The 19,069-nt window shown below is 35.2% G+C and overlaps 2 protein-coding genes and 1 long non-coding RNA gene across 3 annotated transcripts; all 3 read right to left on the minus strand.

Annotated features, from left to right (window-relative positions):
* Positions 1-937: 937 nt before the first annotated feature.
* Positions 938-2,278, minus strand: LOC133819333 (protein FAR1-RELATED SEQUENCE 5-like). The gene has a single exon (XM_062252546.1). The coding sequence runs from the start codon at positions 2,276-2,278 to the stop codon at positions 938-940; it is 1,341 nt and encodes a 446-aa protein (XP_062108530.1).
* A 6,934-nt stretch (positions 2,279-9,212) lies between these two features.
* LOC133796714 (uncharacterized) lies at positions 9,213-10,075 on the minus strand. Its single transcript, XR_009875530.1, has 2 exons — positions 9,760-10,075; positions 9,213-9,520 (listed from the first exon to the last, which is right to left on the minus strand). It is a non-coding gene; the product is annotated as an uncharacterized LOC133796714 (long non-coding RNA).
* Positions 10,076-12,443: 2,368 nt separating this feature from the next.
* Positions 12,444-13,919, minus strand: LOC133819342 (uncharacterized). The gene is made up of 3 exons (XM_062252556.1): positions 13,299-13,919; positions 13,080-13,217; positions 12,444-12,992 (listed from the first exon to the last, which is right to left on the minus strand). Exons 1-3 carry the CDS (start codon positions 13,902-13,904, stop codon positions 12,444-12,446), a joined length of 1,293 nt encoding a protein of 430 aa, XP_062108540.1. The 5' UTR covers positions 13,905-13,919.
* Positions 13,920-19,069: the final 5,150 nt, after the last annotated feature.

The following is a 19,069-nucleotide window of genomic DNA, read 5'->3' on the forward strand; positions in this document are numbered from 1 at the left end:
CGTCATTGCTTTCTCCAGGCTGGATGAAGCCACAACATACACTTGCTTCTGTGGATGGAAACTTAGAAAATGGTTGAAATTGTTGAGTCATTTGAATTTGAGGTTGAACTTTGCAAGTTGCCCTGTTGTGCCCTAACTCGTTGCAGTTTCTGCATCTTCTCTTGTTAGCCACCTTGTTATCATGCTCCTTCTCCTTTCCTTTTGACTTTTTATTAGGTTCCCTCCCCTTAGTCCGAATTAAAGCTGGATCTCGGATCCCTCTGTTAGATGGGTGGGAGTGGTTCTCATTTTGCTCAATGTTTGCATCACCGGATTGATTACAAAATTGGAAGCACATTGACTTAAATTTCTCCTCCAACCGAGACATCTCATTCATGGCCTCTTCGTAAGTGTCGCTTTGCTTGGTCGCAAAGTATCCCATTGCATTGAACCGTGATGTTAATGATCCCCATCTTGTACATACCAACACATCAGCGGGCACCCTAGAATGGGGGAAACCATTCAATTCAACCGAGCTCTTAGCATCCTTCCTCCATCTAGCCTTAAACAGAAAGTCTGGAATGCAAGGTATGTTCAAGTGCTTCATAACAGCGAATATATGACGACATGGAATTCCATTGGACTCGAACAGCATGCATGTACAATTGATGTGTCCATGGTCAGTGTCGTAGTCAACTTGACTCCGTACTAGTCCTTTTGGGAAATGTGTCAAGTAGTACGACCGACTGTTAACTGTTACATCTGCAGAGTCAACTGAGTATGAAAGAGCACTACTGATTTGCTCTGCCACCTTTTTGTACATGGTCCTGGTAAGAATGGAGGCAACTTGTTGGTAGTACTGGTGGAGGACGTTTGTTGGTATACTGGGCGAAGTGTGGTTACTGATGAAGTCATCCTCCCTTTCGGTGTGGCGAATGTTCTGTATGGCTGCATCAACTTAGCCGACAAGATCCCTAAGCTTAAGTTTGCTCGTTAGGAAGTGCGATAGGTAGGAATTGATTGACTCGGACCTTTGGGTGGTTGTAAGACTCACGAAGAAGTTTCCCTGAAGGAAACACTTAGCCCAACTTTTACGGTTGGCGTAAGTTGTTTTTGCCCAGCGACTTTCTTGAAGATGGAATTCTGAGACCATATTGTTCCAAGTATCCTCAAACTGTTCCTCGGTACAATATTGATAAAGGAGCTCGTTGAATTTTGCCTTGAAAAGTGGGTGAGGTGCATTGCTGGTTAAGTTGGCCTGAAGGTGCCACGCACACAAACGGTGGACTGACTGCGGCATGACTACCTTTATTGCGTTTGCCATAGCGTGGTCTCCGTCGGTGACAATAACATGCGGTGCCTTGTTTTTCATGCACTCTAAGAATTCTTGTAAAACCCATATGTATGTCTCCTCCGTCTCATCGTATAACAATGCAACTGCAAAAACAATTATTCTGAAATGATGGTTCACCCCGACGAAGATTAGTAATGGTTTGTTGTATGCATTTTTCCTATATGTCGTGTCAAAAGCCATGATTTCGCCGAACAAATTGTAATCTCTACGACAATTTCCATCAGCCCAGAACAGGTCTGCCAATCTGAAGTCCTTGTCAATTGTGTGTGTTTCATAGAAATCAGGGTCACGCAAACCGAGACATTCTAGGTAACCGAGTGCACCTTCAGCGTCTGTTTCCCCTTCTTCTGCTTCCTGTCGTCTTTGGTGACCAATCCAATTATAAAGATCATTTTTCATGAATGGAAGATTCTCACGTCCTCCCCTTTCTCGTGCTAGATGATTTAATATATGGCAAGTGCGTATGCCCGATCGTCTCATTGAAATGACCTGTGCACCTATACATTCTGGTATAGCTCGGTTGGATCGCAGGAAATGTAGCTCTGTCTTTGCAGCTAGGTCATGATTATGAATTGGGTTAAAGTCTTTCGCCACCCACGTGTTATCCGACCTATCCAAGTTTACTCGGAGTACTGCGAGACAACCTGTCCTGGTAATGGCTCTGGGTGTTTTCTTTCGGTTAGTTAGGTTTTTCCACTTCTCTCTTCTGAAGCCCTGTTTCGAGCAAACCCATTTTCTTTGCCACTCTGAGTTATCGGTCTTCTCACGGCGAACATCTTCTTTTTTAACACTAAACCCCATCCATTGGGAGTACGTGTAATAAAAATCTTCCCATTCTTGAAGGGTATTAAGGTGTTGATGTACGATGTCTTCTTTTGATAGTTCTTGTGGATCTTTATTGAAAAATTTAACTTGGCCCGGTACTGTACAGATGTCACTTTCCATGCTTTCCGTGTTTTCTCGATATTAAATCCCTGAATACACTACAACTTGGTAAGTGCCGAGGAAAGTAGAAAAAATATTTCAGTAATATGAAAGTCGTGATTTAATAGATTTCGGGGCGTTAAATATTGAAATTTAGGATATCTCCTCTCTACTATTTTTAAAAATTTGTGAGATGTTGTTAAAAACTTAATTTTTTTTAGTAAAAGGACTTTTATTAAATTAATCTTCGACTTGCCAAAACGTGATATAATATATTTCAATTTCTATATTCAAATTCTTAATTAGGGTTCATTTAAATTAGGCAAAATGGAAAATTTTATATCTGTGATCTTAAAATGTACATCGGCCCGGTAACTTATATTGGACAGTGTTACTTCTTGGGTAAAATGTTGGTGTTTCCCTCCTACACTTTTCACTTTTCAGTTTAGTGGGAAATAAAAAGAGCAAAACTACGGATAATGTTCACATCTTCTACTTCCTATGGGCCCTGTTCGGTAAAAAAATTATTTTTTAAATTTATTAAACACAAAAATATAAATATTAATTTTTTTTTATTTCTTTATTTTTAACAAATAGAAAGATGATCGGTAACTATTTTTGTTTGCTGTTTTTAAAAACAAAAAATAGTAAACACGTAACTTATATATATATATATTTAACAATACTAGGTGTTGATTTCAATAATGGAAGAAAAAATTAAGAAAAATTATAAACTATTTAAACGAATTTTGAAAGTAAAATAATAATTTTATCAACATTTAATAAATTTTAATTAAAATTTAATAAATTAAAAAAGAGTTACCAAACATAATTTTTGTTTAATTGTTACATTTTTAATTAATTAAATAACAAGTGTTAACAAACGACACCTATGTATAAAGAGGATGGGTGACTACAGCATGAATGCATGTGAATTATTATTTGGTTCTTTTTTTCAGGTTAGCAACTGTATATTTGGTCTTATGTACAAGGCTTATACATATAGCTCTGTCTTATGTCATATGGGTTTCTATTACACTATATGCAATAAAAAATTGGGAGATAAATTACTAATTTTTTGGTGCCCAAGGTGATCTTTCTGATTTCGTAATAAATTAACCATATGAAATCTTATACATAAATGGTCATAGTTTACAAAAAATGTAAATCAGAGTGCAAATACTTTGGGTGTGTAATTTTTATGCGATATTACTTTGGACTTTCATCAAACTAATATTTCTGTACGAAGTAAGATTAATTTAAAAGGTGAATGACATCAAGTACATAACATACAGATAGCCTTAACAAGGATATATCACCTACTACAAAGCATTGCAACTATCTTACTAATAAAAGGTACTTGGATTACCCAAAATAGTGTTTTAGGTAAATTTAGTACCTAATACGAGTGCGTACGTAATATAAAAAACAATAATGCATTTGCAAGACACTTGATGACATGAAATTTAACATAGTGAGGTCATAATGAAACTGGATCTTATAACCAAAAGCATCATAATGTGAAATATCAGTCAAGCACTATGATCTCCGTCCTAATTCCTGAGTCGTTAGCTTCGACACACAACTCACTGCTAATGGTCTCTTGATGCTTAACCATAGTTCCTAGATGATCTATAATCTGGCGCTGTTGGAAAAGGAAAGACTTAATGTCCATTGAATTGACCCTTAAAGTTGAAGCTTTCTTAGCAGCAAGGTTTTTGAAAGTTGAAAGCTTCTCAATCTTAAGATCTTTTTTCATACAGTTTTTGCACTTACCACGGAAACCAGGCTTAGTCTTTGGTTTCTTACTACCATTATCACTCGGCGACATCGTCGCTGACCTGTTAACCGAGGAAGGAGCGGAGTGGGTTGTCATTTCAGTGTTCTTAGTGGACGGTGGTGTTGGGGGAGTGGACTCAACATGGAAAGGAATTGGGAATTGATGAGTTGGTGATTCAGGCTCTTTTTTAACTACGACCTCCTTTGGGAATAGATTGACGCATAAGTTAGAAGATGCCATGTTTTTTTAATGGTTCAGTGCAAAAAACTAGGGTACAAGGCGAAGGATTGGGGGTGGTGGGTTTCACTAACTGAGAGTGTTATATATACTAGGAGGCTGGGGTTGTTCATTCTCAAAACTGGTTCCCGCCAAAAAATTTGTTGGTTAAGGATGCTATATTCAACCTTAACGATAATGTGTAACAGTGAAACAAAACCCTTAACAAAACGATGGTTTCGTGATTACAAATGGAAGTGGCTTACATCTTCCATGTTTCAAGCAAATTAAATGAACAGTAAGGGTCAGTGGTACCTTTAAGTTATTGTGGCCCAATGCTATCTGAACACTTGCATCCCTTCTTACTCTTCCACCTGCTCAATTACGGGTAGCTAAATCAAAGGACACAATATTCCCCTGACAATCTGCCCCAAAGAAGATCCTATACAACTTTATTAATAGGCAAATTAATTAAGGCAATATCTTTCATTTTATTCTGAAATGGCGGGATCGATTATAGAAAATGTACATATAACATGGGAATGGATTTATTGATTTTATTACAGCTCGTATACCTTAATAAGGAGTGTTAGTTGAACATTACGAGTGGTGCAGAAAATAATGAAGCCATCAGTGAAAATTGGCACCTAAAAACAAATGAACACTACAAATCATATAGAGTAAGTATATCTTCTCGTAAATTTGTTTAGATGAGCATGACATAAAAATTACCTCTTTCAGTAGCTCATAAACTATATACTAACAAGTAAACGTTGGTTGACTTTGTGACTTTCTATGATACTAGATGTAGATCTTGCCATCCAAGGGCGAAGAGAGGCATAACATCAGTTTGGTTCACAAAAAACATGTGAATGGCTCATATATATACTGCTATTGAATGAGCCATTTAATGTGGTGGTTCTGGTTTGTTGTCGCAACTGTGCCTTACATTAATTATCGTTCTCCTTACACCTGGTGGTAAATGGTGTGTCATTTCATCCATACATTAAATGAACAAACATTCATGTTATTCCATAATTATAATTTGTTAATTAATAAACGCTCAAACAATCAATAGAAGGTGACATCACAGTAAATGCATTAAAAATATGGGGTGGTAGATGTAAAATGGAATTTACTCATTTGGTTCTTTTATTTTTTTTTTCAAAATATCGTTCGGTATTCTATTTGCAATAATACTCATATGATACCCGTATTTTGAAAACATAAATATTTGGTATCCTAATTGATAAAATTTTGCCATTAACACCAAATTGTCAGCAGTTATTTATAATGTGTAGCTCGTATGATTAAATTTATTGTAATTTGATTAAATTGGTAAAAACTTATTAATTAAATTTTAGTTTATGGTATTAAATATGTACATTTTAAAAATACAGGGTACCAAATGAACATTATTTGTACCAACATGATACTCTGGAAAAATACATGTTAGCAAATGGTTACTTACCCGATGTAAAACAAATTAATATATTACAAAGGTTAAGTGTAGTGATTGACTTACATGAATCCTCTTTGTTGGGTTGAAATGGGAATGGTGACAATTGTTGGGGCTCTTACATGACAAATATAGATTTTTATTCTTGAATGTGTAAATGGTAGTACATAGTTTTGTTTAATGGTAGATGCCATCTAGTAATGAACCTTCATTTAGAAGCCATAGGAATTGAGAAACACTAGGAGTAATCAGCCATAAAGGGTATTACTCGGTGTTACACAATACATACGAAGTAAGCTGGAGAAGACTTGTTAAGACTAAAACCATAACATTTAATATATACATAGAGGATAGTTTGCATTACACATGCAAGGGCCCCTTACACATTGATAAAACCCGCCTAGATATCATAGTAGGGGGTACACAAAAGAGAAGAGTTTCCAAAAGTACGATCCAAAAGACCGTTTTACAGCAAAGTGACTTGTAAAGCCATTAAAACTTGAAAAGATACATATTCAGTAATTCCATTTATAGTAAGTGTAGACCAAACTGAGTAGATATAACTAAATAGATATCTATTGATTAGGTGGCTTCTGAGTTTGGACGTATAGTGGGTACATGTTGATATAGCCACTCCGGAGCTCATCGATCGCGGCTGCCACAAATTCCATTTCCTTTCTCCAGGCCATCTCTGTTGCAACCGACTTCTCTTTCAGCTCTAATACCAGCATCTTGATGGAGTGTAGGTCAGACTTAAGGAGAGTGTTCTGGATGTTGGACGCATTGTATCTCCTCTCCCATTCGTTCCGCTCGGTGGCCAGCCTGACGTTGTCATGCACAATTCAGTTAATGTATTGCATTTGCTCAAGATGATTGTCATCAAACAACGGGAAGTTAACGATGTTATTCATTGGCAAAGGTGTGGAGTCCATTTTAGAGAGAAAAAGAGGATATCCAAGTATACAAGTAGGGTGGTGGATATTTAATTGAGGTCAACACGATCCCTACACACATATATATACATATAGAAAACACATTCCTCTGTAAATGGTGGAGTTGTTAATGCACTGTCACTTATCAAAAATAGGGTTGCACATCAGTCAAAATTACATAAAGTATGCCATTATTAGAAACATAAGGAAGCAGTCACGTATTACGTGAGAAGAATTAGAATTTGCGTTTCAGCACGTCATGGTCACCTGAGTTGCGAGTGCTATTACGTGGGAAGTTATTTGGAGCACAGTACATGAGAAAAATAAGAAAGGAGACGAAATTGACTTCCATTTTCACGTTTTTTTTCTTGTATATCAGAAACCTTTTATTAGTGGGCCATACTTAATATCAACTTATAATTTATAGATTATTTTCAATTTAAAATAAAATCTCCGTATATATGAGGGTCATACTCTCATGTTTTAGTATCGTGTAAATAGAGTGTAAATAGAATGTACAGGAGTAATATTGGATCCACACACAAGTACAAATCATTATATAGGGCCCCACACATTTGACTATCTATTTGTGTTTCTGATTTTAGCTTGTTTCCAAAGGTTGCGTGCACAATTTTACTATGGATCACATTTGGTGGTCATGGGCCCACGTTATATCACTTTCATCAGGCTTTCATTAGCTTGTACCGATCAACATAAACCGAAAATACAGGATAGTGGGTTGTCATTTACACTGTACTCTATCATTATCTCTCTTGATATACTGCGGTGGGACTATATTGAGTTATTGAAACTAAATTTTTCAAAGGGCACTCGGTCATGGATTCAAATTCTTCAATCAATTCCTGCAATTTAGAGTTTCTACATGACCTCCCACCACGACAACCAGACCCCCCAGATTGGGAACAATTCAGTTTCTATAAAATAACAACACTCCCAGCAGATCCGGTCGATTACATTAACGATCTCCTGACTACATTAGGGGAGAAGGAGTACCACATTTCAAATATTGATAGGGAAAAACGTGTTTTGGAGGAACGAAACATAATAATGAAGGAGAAGATATTGCGGCTAGAGGCAGAGCTTGCCGAGAAGTCAAATAATTTACAAGAAATGACACGGGATGCTTCGTACTCGAAGGACGAGTGGATGGAAGATTATGAAAGGCTTTCCGAAGCAGTGCTGCAACTTAAAACAGAGTCAATTACTAGGTACCAAGAATACCTAGATGAGAGATTGAATAATATTGTGGGCCGTGAACTCTCCAATTTGAGGTGGAAGAGGATGACCAGTACCTGAGTTAGTAGCTTAATCTATTACTTGTTATGTTCATTGTTTCCTTAAAGTAAATGTAAGTTATGATTTTTAATCTTTCGTTGCCTCTGTTATTTCCAAAGTTGCTGACATTTTTTTAAAATGTTTGTTTGTAAGTTGGCCTTCTAAATTATATTTAATTAAATTTTATTTTCCTTTGTTATTTATGGACTCATCACACTTTTTTTGACATTAACTTTGAAAATATTTTACTTTCACTATCGAAATGAAATTGAGTGTATCTGTTTACTAGTATATTGATAGGACAGGACAATTTCGGGAGCCCATAATGAGAACTGTTCTTCACATTACCCCATAAGAAGGAAAGGTGAGTCTATTTTTAGGGTGGGTGGATGTAGTATTATTAAGCTCATGCTCTTCTAAGATATGTCAGAATAAAAGAAACAAATATTGTAATAATGGCCAATATCTTGTACGAAGGCTCTGTTTTACCTGTTCCGTTTTTACTAAAAAAGTTGACTTCAATGGTTTTTGTATATCATGTTACCTCATACACACGACCTCAATGATGGTGGTCATTAAAAAATAATTTTTTTGTAATTTATTTTTTGTGCTATTCATTGAAATTGAGCGTCGGCCGTATAAACCCAAAAATCCATATTTTAACTGCATCTTCACCAACTCTTAAAGATCATCACTTTCCCACATTTGGGTATTATAGTTTTTATGTAATTCAACTTTTCTCGTGGCGCATACACCATTTACAGAAATGGCTAGGAATACCCATTTGACACATTGATTAAACATGTGTACCCTTTTTCAAATAAATCTTAATTTTTGAAGAGACAATTCAAAAACTACCCTCATTACTAACTTGATAAAGAAAGAAAAACATGTTGTTTTTCATTGAATCACAAAGTTCACAAACTAGTTAGTCTTTAATCATCAGTTTAAACAAATTTGTAAACAATGAGTTTACTATTTTAGAAATTTTCCAACCGAAATCGTAAAACAAAAAATACATAAACAAGGTATTAAGTATTTTTTCAAGTAAATTGTTAAAATTCAGATTAACCGTCAAGCTTTTAGTTTAACACAATTGCATAGGAAAATATTGGTTTCTTGTAAACTGTAAACAATGAGTTTACTCTTTAATATTTTTTTCAATAACACTGTAAACAATAAGTTTACATTTCAAAGAAAATAGAGATTCACAATATTTAAAGAAAAAATAATTAGTCAATGAATGTATCTGTGTTCTGCTAGGGAAGAAGATGTATAAAATTCAAAATTAATACATTCATTCAATTAATGATTCATTCAAGTACTCCCCTTTTTAGTAAACAATTTTAATATTTACATGATACAATTTGATTTTTTGAAAGAAACAGTAGTATAACATAAGCAACGCATGTCATTAATTTTAGTTGACAACCATACTCATGAACTTGAAGCAATCATTATGTTGCCAGAGCCTATTAACCGTTAACGTATATCATGGAAGAACGTTCAAAATTTCCTTGTTGAAGTACTTCCTCCTTATTCACTCTCCTAATGTCAGATTCTCTTAGTAATCTCTGGTTCTGTAACAATAAAAAAATTTATAAACTAAAAAAAAAAAGAGCCAAATTATTTTGTAGCTAACTTAAATCTCTGCTATGTACAAGTCAACCCACCTGTTTCCCCAAGAATTATGTAATATTACAAAAACATCAGTACAACATACAGAAGGATATATACCACAAACCATATTTAATATGGTTGCAGTAGTGCATTTAAGTAAAATTACAAGCAAGGTATTTTTTGGGATGTTGGAGCCTACCTTTACCTCCACAACAATTTCAAATTCCCAGCAAGTAGTCCTCAAAGCAAGTGGATGCACTACACATTCAACATATATGTAAATTAGTTCCATTATTGGTACGAAATAAGGAAAAAAACATGAATTGGAGTAATTATACAAACCAAATGATTAGAAATATGAACAATGAAGACTAGGAATCAGGTTGTATCAATTACCACTTTAATTTTGGAGCCTGCATCTGCAAAAGCTAGTTTCCTGAACTTTTAACATTTAAGCCAGGCTATTATCGTGGTCCTCACCGATTTCGGGTGTTAAAATCTATACAATTTATCTATTCTAATGTATAGAAACTTCTTAGCAAATTGAGCGTGTTCACAAATCAGTTAAAGTAGTGAGAGAGTGCAAATGAATGTACTGAGCTCCTATTAAGTGTTCGCACTAACGTAATATATGTGATACGCTACGTAAGAAAAGTGCAAGTTCACGTAAAACGAGAAATAGAGTGTGAAAATTGACAGTTCAAGTACATGACCATCTTTCCAGCAAATATAAAGGACAGGATTATGTTTTGCATTTTTGAGCAGTACACATAACAGAGATCGGGTTTTTACTAATATGGTTGATGGATACTCGCATTATATGTCCCAATAATGCCTTCCTATTTAAGAGTGAATAATCAAAAAATAAACCACATAACACACATTAATGTGAGAAGCATGCATGCCCAACTATTGTATAGTCACAAAGAAATTAATAGTGTAATAGCTAATTGGTCTAAACATGGCATGGTAGTATGAAGACAAAATATGTAAATACAAGTTTAGTTCATTGACTTCCTCTTTTTTCTCATTCCGCGCTTCGACCAGTGTTGCTGTCTAGACTTTTTTGTTGAAAGCGTTGGAGGCGAAGCATCACGTCTTGGGGGAAGACACTTACCTTCTTTTAAGGTTGATGATTCACCACCTTTGCTTGAACAAACTCCATAATAAGCGGTTGCATCATGCATCACATCCCAAAATAGGCCGTTGGATTCCGATAAGACAATATCAATTGCAAATCGGAATCTCTCATTATGGTCGACTATCTGCAAAGTAGAAGCAGGCAAGCATACATTTAAGAAAGTAACGCGGTATTCTAAACACAGTGCATAGGTTGTTTAACCAAAAATTAAAATATAAGGTCAAGACACCTACATAGGTCGAGGGAGGAGATTGTCCGGATGCAATGTACTCCATAAACCTCATGACAAAAATACCACAATCATGTCCATTGTCCTATTGCGGGAGTTTTCCGGCAGGCACTATATTGAAAACTTCAAAAACAGGTCGGCCAGAATGCACATCATCCATCGTCCTCAACAGCAACTTATCAAGCTTCTTCAACTGTAATAAGAATTAAATAGTACATATACTTTATCCATTATTTAACATCAATAATATTAAATTGACAAGACACGCATACTAGTGTGCTAAGCATATGTATCCTGTGCCTTTTTGCGCGTGCAGTGGACATGGAGTCCCAATACGATGCAGAGGAACTCTTAATGTCCAATACAGCCAGTGTCCAGTGATTGTATTCGATGTCCTTCATAGGCACTAGGATCTAAGTTAACTCATACCCAAAAACAGATGATTAGATAAGTGAATTATTCAAAGAAAATAAATAACTTGCATAAGGAAGGCTTGGAATACCTTTTCGGCATTATTTAGAACCAAAGTAACATCGGCAGGTACACCAAGAAAACCAAAATCCCCCGTCTCCCAAAATTTCCGACCATGACCACTTTCCTATTATTAGATTAATAGAAAATGAGCAACTACTAACTACGTTATCAATGTTCAACTGAGGCAATCAAACATACGTTACAACTTACCAAATTGGGATGAAAGGTGGGCAAAATTAGAGTTCTCATATCCTCCATTTTGTCACACTTCTCTTTATGTGTAAATCGTAGTACATGAGCAAAAGCATCAATAATCTGCAAAACATAATTAAGTATAAAGCCATTTATCCAAACCCACCTTATCCAACAAATGTAAGGCGTAACCCTTCATAAGATACTTTGGGCATCCTAATAAAAGTGAACTATGTACAAACTGGGTACTTACCTTCATGTCCACATGAGCTTCAGGCCTAAGGCTCCTAAAGTACCAACGTTCCAACTTTGCCATTGGATTTACTACCAACACCTCACTGAAAATTACGGGGTTGAAAAATGTAAAAAGAGTAAACCTAACAACATCAATATTTTCAATGTAGAAATTCTGTCAGACATAAAAAATGGTTGATTTAAGATGGGAAAGTATCACATACGTCAAAGACAAACTGAAGTCAAAAATGAAAAGTGCGATTTCGAAACTCGCCAGGGGCAAGGGCCTCCGCAATTTGAATGCTCCAATTTGGTAGTAATTGCTTTCATTGTATGTGTGAATCATATTCTGAAACAAGTTGTCCAATTTGCAGAGCTCCTTCTCTCTCCTTAGAGTGGGAGGATCGATCTTCTCATTATCATCTTCCTCTATTTCATGTACAACATGATCAACCGTAATCCCTGGGATACTAGGTTCATGAGTCATGACTTCATCCACAATATCCTTCTCCTTCCCTTTCTCCACCTCCTTCTTTTCTTTCTCAGGAGGTCTAACTTTAGCAAGAGATTCGTTAAAATCCTTGTCCATTTCAACCATGGTCTTCCCATTCTCTTAATTAGATGGTTCACAGGAAAAAGCATTTGGGTCAGTGTTTGCTGGGACCTCATTGAACAACTCCTTTCGTGGTGAAAATGTTAATTCAAAATTAATGAAGTCATGCTTCACTTCCCCCAGGTTGCTTTCGTTGAAGGAGGATGAGTAGTTTCCATTAGAAGGTTCATTCCGAAATCCTATACCGCACTCCAACAACATTGGGTCATTCCTAATCGAAAGCTTCTCCAATATCCTATTCTCATCCATTTTCATGTTTGCTAGGATAGGGTCATTAATTAATATGGCTGAATCCCGAGGCTCCTCTCCCTTACTATACTTGGGAACACCACCACCACGCACCCTTGAATTGATTCCGCCGCTCAAACTCCTACGTAATCGTTTGAATTCCTTGGCCATTTGCAACTTCAAATCCTCATGAAATTTTACCATTTCTATTTCCTTTTCAATCATTTTGTTCTCAATCGATTCAACCTTATCACACAAAGAGGCGAGCGTGGCAGGCATCTTCGATGCTGCAGCACCGTCCTGCAACTCTATCATTGGAATCTGAAAAACATGGGAAAATTTTATTAATTCAACCAAACAAAATATTTCGAAAACAAGAAATAATTATTTACATAATCATATACTTACTTTATTTGATTCAAACCCCCCATGCTCCTGTACCCAATCCAGTATAGCCTTGAAATCATCGTCAGACCACACATTTAAAGGGCAGAGGGATCTATCAACATATCCTTCCTTCCAAACAACGTGATGACAGTAAAATAACTACAACATGCACAAACATAAATTGTTATACGATGGTGTCTCATAAAACAATTACAATTGCTAAGTGTAAAGAACATGTACCTGTAAAAAATATATGCATCCTCCGACAAACATGCCTTTGTTTTTCTGATGCCGTCGAAGGGCCTTCCATAGATAATTGTACGACAGTGATGCCCAGTTAACACGACAAACCGCTGTAATGTCATTTATGGCCTTTATAGGATCCTCCACTTCGCGAGCAACATTTACAGACGTATTAGGCATCAAGAATACAGAGACAATAAAGAGCAAGAAGTCTCGAACGAAGGACATGTCCGCCGATTGACCTGTTATCAATTTCTCCTCTAGAACTTGCACAGCAGTGCTTTCAACCTTCTTTTTCGAATGCTTCTTCTTGCTACCATGAAATAAATTTTCAACACCATCCTTAACACCAATCGTAGCACCAAATATTTGACTGTTCAATTTAAATTGTTTCCCATGAACCTCCAAAGACCCGTCCTGGGTGTTGAACCGAGAAAACAACCATGTCACTAGATTCCTTCTTACGACACAATCTTTCATCCCCAAAAGTGCCCCAAATCCCATTTGTTTCACTACCTCCTTTTGATCCCCATTGAGTTTGGAAATAACAGAAAATACCCTACGAGGTGAGCATCTATAATCTAACTTCTTTGCTTCAGCCATTTTTTAATTATTTTAATCACTCCAAACTAACCTGTCAAATAAAAAACGGAAATTTATTAGTCAAACATGACTTAAGATTTACAAAATCATAAAAATAAATACACCATTCGCCTATCATAAAATTTACCAATGACAGAGGACAAAACATGAGGAATTCAGAGAGATTGTTCTTAAAAGTTGATGTATTAAGGGGTTCTGATCTGATCTGCGGGGAATTATTCAGAAACTAAATAGATTGAAGTCAGTGTTGATTTAGTTTAATAAGAGGAAAGTTGGAGATGTCACAGATAGATATTTAGAAGCCAAGAAAAAATTTCAACAACCACAATATTTGCTGCAACAGCAACCTCAATCTATAGAGTTACAGCAAGCAGAACAAGTAGCATGTTCAGAGTTTAAACACTATTCAAAGATGCATGACAGTTTTCTTAGGCAAAGGAGAAAACTTACTTGGTTGCGATTTGGAGATGACAATACATCTTACTTTTATGCTACTTTAAAAGAGAGGTCAGCTTTTAATAGAATCACTGCTTATTTGGATGAACATGGCAAGATTGTTGATTGTTATGATGATGTGCTTAATCATTTTATTAACCATTTTAAAGGTTTTCTGGGCATTCCTAGCTCTGCTACTTCTAGGATTCAGCTGGATTGTTTTAAGGTTGGCAACATTTTGAGTTTACACCAGCAACTTAGTTTGATTAGGCCTTTTTCGAAGAAGGATGTAAAAATGGCCATGTTTAGTATTCATGCTGTTAAAAGTCCTGGTCCTGAGGGGTTTGGTTCGGGGTTTTTCAAGTATATGTGGAAAGATTTGGGGGATGAGATAGCCACTGATGTGCTGCATTTTTTTTATTCTGGCTGCTTACCTAATTCCCTTAACAGATCAATTATTACCCTTATCCCTAAAAAAGATACTCCTTCCACAGCAATAGATTATAGACCAATAGTTTGTTGTAACACCTTATACAAGTGTATTTCGAAGATGATGTGTGTGAGATTGTCTACTCTTCTTCCTTTTCTTACTCATCAGAATCAGGGTGCTTTCATTAAGCAAAGATCGTTGGCCCATAATATCTCATTCTCTTTCGTAAGGGTTCCTATATTTCAGTTCAGATTCTGTATTATGGTTTTCGAAAATTCAGTCAGGTTTCTAGTCTTGCAGTGAACTTATCTAAGTCTCACATCTACTTTGGTGGTGTTCATTTGGATGAAAGGAAAAAAATCATGGATAGCTTGAATATTGAGGAGGGATCCTTCCCTTTAAATATCTGGGATTGTGTCTAACACCAACTAAATGAAAGGCTGAGGATTGTGGTTTAATTCTTAAAAAAATCCAAAATAGATTACATACTTGGTCTAGTAGACATCTTTCTTTTGCAGGAAGATCTCAACTCATACATTCTGTTTTGTTGGGTATTAGGACTTATTGGATGAGTATATTTTTCCTCCCTCAAATAGTTATTAAGGAGATTGATAGGTTATGCAGGAAATTTCTTTGGGGAGTTAAAGGCATCCGTAGCAGAGTGCATTTATCATTATCGGATCAGGTGTGTTTGCCTAAAAGTTTGGGTGGGATTGGTTTTAAAGAAGGATCTAAATGGAATATTTTATTGATGGCCAAATATATTTGGGCTATTTCATCTAAACAGGACTCTTTATGGGTCAAATGGGTAGCTAATATCTATCTCAAAGGGCATAGTTTCTGGTCTTATAATCTACAATCTGATGTTAGTTGGTATTGGAGGAAGCTTATTAAGCTGAGAGATCCTTTCTCTCATGATTCATTAAAGCCTTCGGTTTCCAAAGGCAAGTTGAATCTTTCTAGTTTTTATATGCATCTGGTTCACAAAGAGAAGGTTCATTATAATAAGGTGGTTTGGTGCAAGCTATCTATTCCTAAGCATATATTTATTCTTTGGCAAGTGGTTTTAGGTCACCTTCTTACTCGAGACAACTTGATTAAATGCCATATTCAAATTGAGTCTTGCTTATGTCCTGTTTGTGAGTTGGATATGGAGTCGCATGATCATCTGTTTTTTAGTTGTCCATTCTCTCAGCAGGTGTTGTATCAGGTTCGGTCTTGGCTGGGTCATCTGATGTGGCCTCCTAAATACTCAGAGTGGATGAAGTGGATGGATGGGAGACCTAGGGGGCTTCATCAAAGGATTAGTGTTGTTGTTCTTGCTGCTACAGTGTACATCATCTGGTCTAATAGGAATTGGTCTATCTTTGAGTCTTATTCTTGTACTGTTTTGAAATTGAATTCTTTGATTCTTATGGGTCTTAAAGCCAAATTACTTGATATTAGGAGCATTAAACTAAAGGCTGTTGAGAAGAGTATGGTTGATTTTATTCAACTTTTGTAAAGCTGTAACTGTATATTCGTTTCTGGTACAGGGGGTTTTGTAAGTTGATTTTTTAGTGGAATATATTTTTCTTCTTATCAAAAAAAAAAAAAAAAAATTACGCTAAGTAAACATTCCTATGCACTTACGTCAACAACCTAGCCATCTCTGTAATTAAAATGAAACAACTCTTGGGAACTCCCGAGTCCTTTCAAGTTATCACATAGTTTAACTATAAATGCACCACACATAAAAAACCAAACTACTTGATTAGAATAAATTATACCTTGTATTATAATTAATATACTCCATGCTACAACAATACTTGTCATGCTTTAACATTTAGATTTGTTTATATTTTAAATACTTATAAACAAAGATGTTAATGGAGTGGTAGTGCATTAGACAAAATAGATTTCAGTACAACAACCCCCTGGCAAATAAATATAATCTACTCCAATTTCTCAAAAACTTGAACACAATAAGTAAGGTGTAAACACATTTTAGTTGATTATATTTTCCTCCAAAATCAGTTGTTTAACATGAAAAAAATAATACTTCGGTCAACTAATTACATTTGTCTAAAACCTATCGAAGAAGTGACAAAGTAAACTATCAATGATTCAATCACTGCTGAAACTACCAGTGAGTTATGTTGCCAAAACCAATTAAGCCAATTATATGTTACTTCTAACATTTTGGTTGGTCACAGAAAACAGGTTAACAATTTTTTATTCTCATTTTTTCAATAACATATATCTTTACAGACTTCAACTCTGCCCCTTAATCTCACACACACCACTAGAGCTAATCTCAAGTGGCATCCAATATTATCAAATAAAGTGTCAATAACTACTTTTCTTGTGATTAGGACCTGATGCATGGCCCTTAGTTTTCCACAATGGTGTTTTATTTTATTTTTTGTACTCATTTTCACAGAGTTATCTATTTCAGTTTATCATCAATTACCTTCCAATGATGACACATTCATAGTACACCATGACTATATCTCTTCCATCTAGTGACAACTGTGAACATAATCTTGTTAAACATAACAATGCTAGGTCAGATATTACTTGAGTATTCTACGAGTCTCTTATTCAGTACACTGATTCTCTTACCTTGTCTATTTCCGTAAATTATTTTAATTTTTTCCAGACCCTCTACTTAAATTCATATGCCTATTTGACTAGTGCCAACTGCATCTTTAATTGACCTTATAGCAATCAGAAATTCATAACTTTTCGAATAAATACTTCACTGAGACATTTTATCAAACAATATGCAAGCACTTTTAAAACTGATACAAATAAAAATAGAATTTAGAATTGGATGAAAAAAATGCATTAAAAACTTTGATAATATAAATTTGATCATGCATTGTTATATTTCACAATCATATGATTGCTATTATAATTTCTCTCAAACTAAAATTCAAACATAAGGTGGTCACCATTATATATGCTCGGCCACTGAATAATCGAGTGCACCATTACCCAGAATTCAAAGAAGCCAAACATAATTTTTGCCTAATTAGCTAATCCCCAAAACTTATCACGTAAATGTGGTATAAGAACTTACTCGAAGAACTCGACACAAAGATGCAAGGATTTATGCTTGGCCACTCGGTCCTTCAAACTCAACGCAAGCGACAGTGCATGTAGAATCAAACACCTCCAAATTAGTAGCAAATTTTACCAAACTCAATCCAAATCCTCACTACTCCAAACAAAAAAAAACTAGCCCGAATTCGTCAAGGAGACTAATGGACTAAATGAGAGGAAATTTTCCTTCCAAACTTATGATTTGGTTTAGGAGGGACTTTAGCTTTTCAAAGGAGAAGAATGGCTAAACGGCCAAAATCACCGATCAAACACAGAGAAAAGGTCACCGGTTACTAAGGAGTCCCTAAGGCCATAACAGTACTTTCACACCCAATAAACCCAACAACTAAATCACACCATCCATTTTCTAAAACAAAAAATCTAAAGGCTGGAAAACAAACACAGGACTAAGTCCTGAAAATGAACCGAGGGACTAAAGAAAGTCCCTTTATAATATTATATATTATATAAATGTTACTGCGTATGTGTTTATTATATTATATACTAGAAAACATAATTGCGATTCGCGCTGTCTTTTGTAATTATTAAAAAATATACATATTTTACAATACTTTTAGGAGAATGCTACGACATGAATTCTTTTTCACCATACTCATACAACATGTTCCTTATATGGACACGTGAGAGCATATTGAATACAATTTTTTTTCATAATGGTGTCCATTGTATATCAAATCTCTTGCAAGTTTTTGAAAAATTATGAATAATTAAAGTACCGAAAACAAAGTTCAAAAAATTTGTTGTACGTGTGCATTTATTTTTTATTATTATTATCATTATTATACGCTTTGCGTGATTTTTTTTATAAAAAGTCTAAATTATGTATATGGATATTTATGTTTTGTGTAAGACTTATTTTGAGCGATTACCCGTTTGAACCTTTTATTTTTAAAAATTAACTTTTAGAACTCGTGTTTTGTCAAAAGGTTAAATATAGGATTGGATAGATCAATTATTTGGACATTGTATTTTGGCCGATTACCCGTTTTGACCCTTTATTTTTATAAATTAACATTTGGACCATATATTTATTCAAAAGGTTAAAAAAAAATTATAAAAATTAAATTATATATAATTTATATTTTTTTTGTAAGGGTTCACATCATTTTGAACATTGTATTTTAGCCGATTACTCGTTGGGGTCTTTATTTTTAAAAATTAACTTGTGGACCTCAAGTTTTGTCAAGATATT

This window comes from Humulus lupulus, chromosome 1, assembly GCF_963169125.1.
Source record: "Humulus lupulus chromosome 1, drHumLupu1.1, whole genome shotgun sequence".
In the NCBI taxonomy this organism is placed as follows: domain Eukaryota; kingdom Viridiplantae; phylum Streptophyta; class Magnoliopsida; order Rosales; family Cannabaceae; genus Humulus; species Humulus lupulus.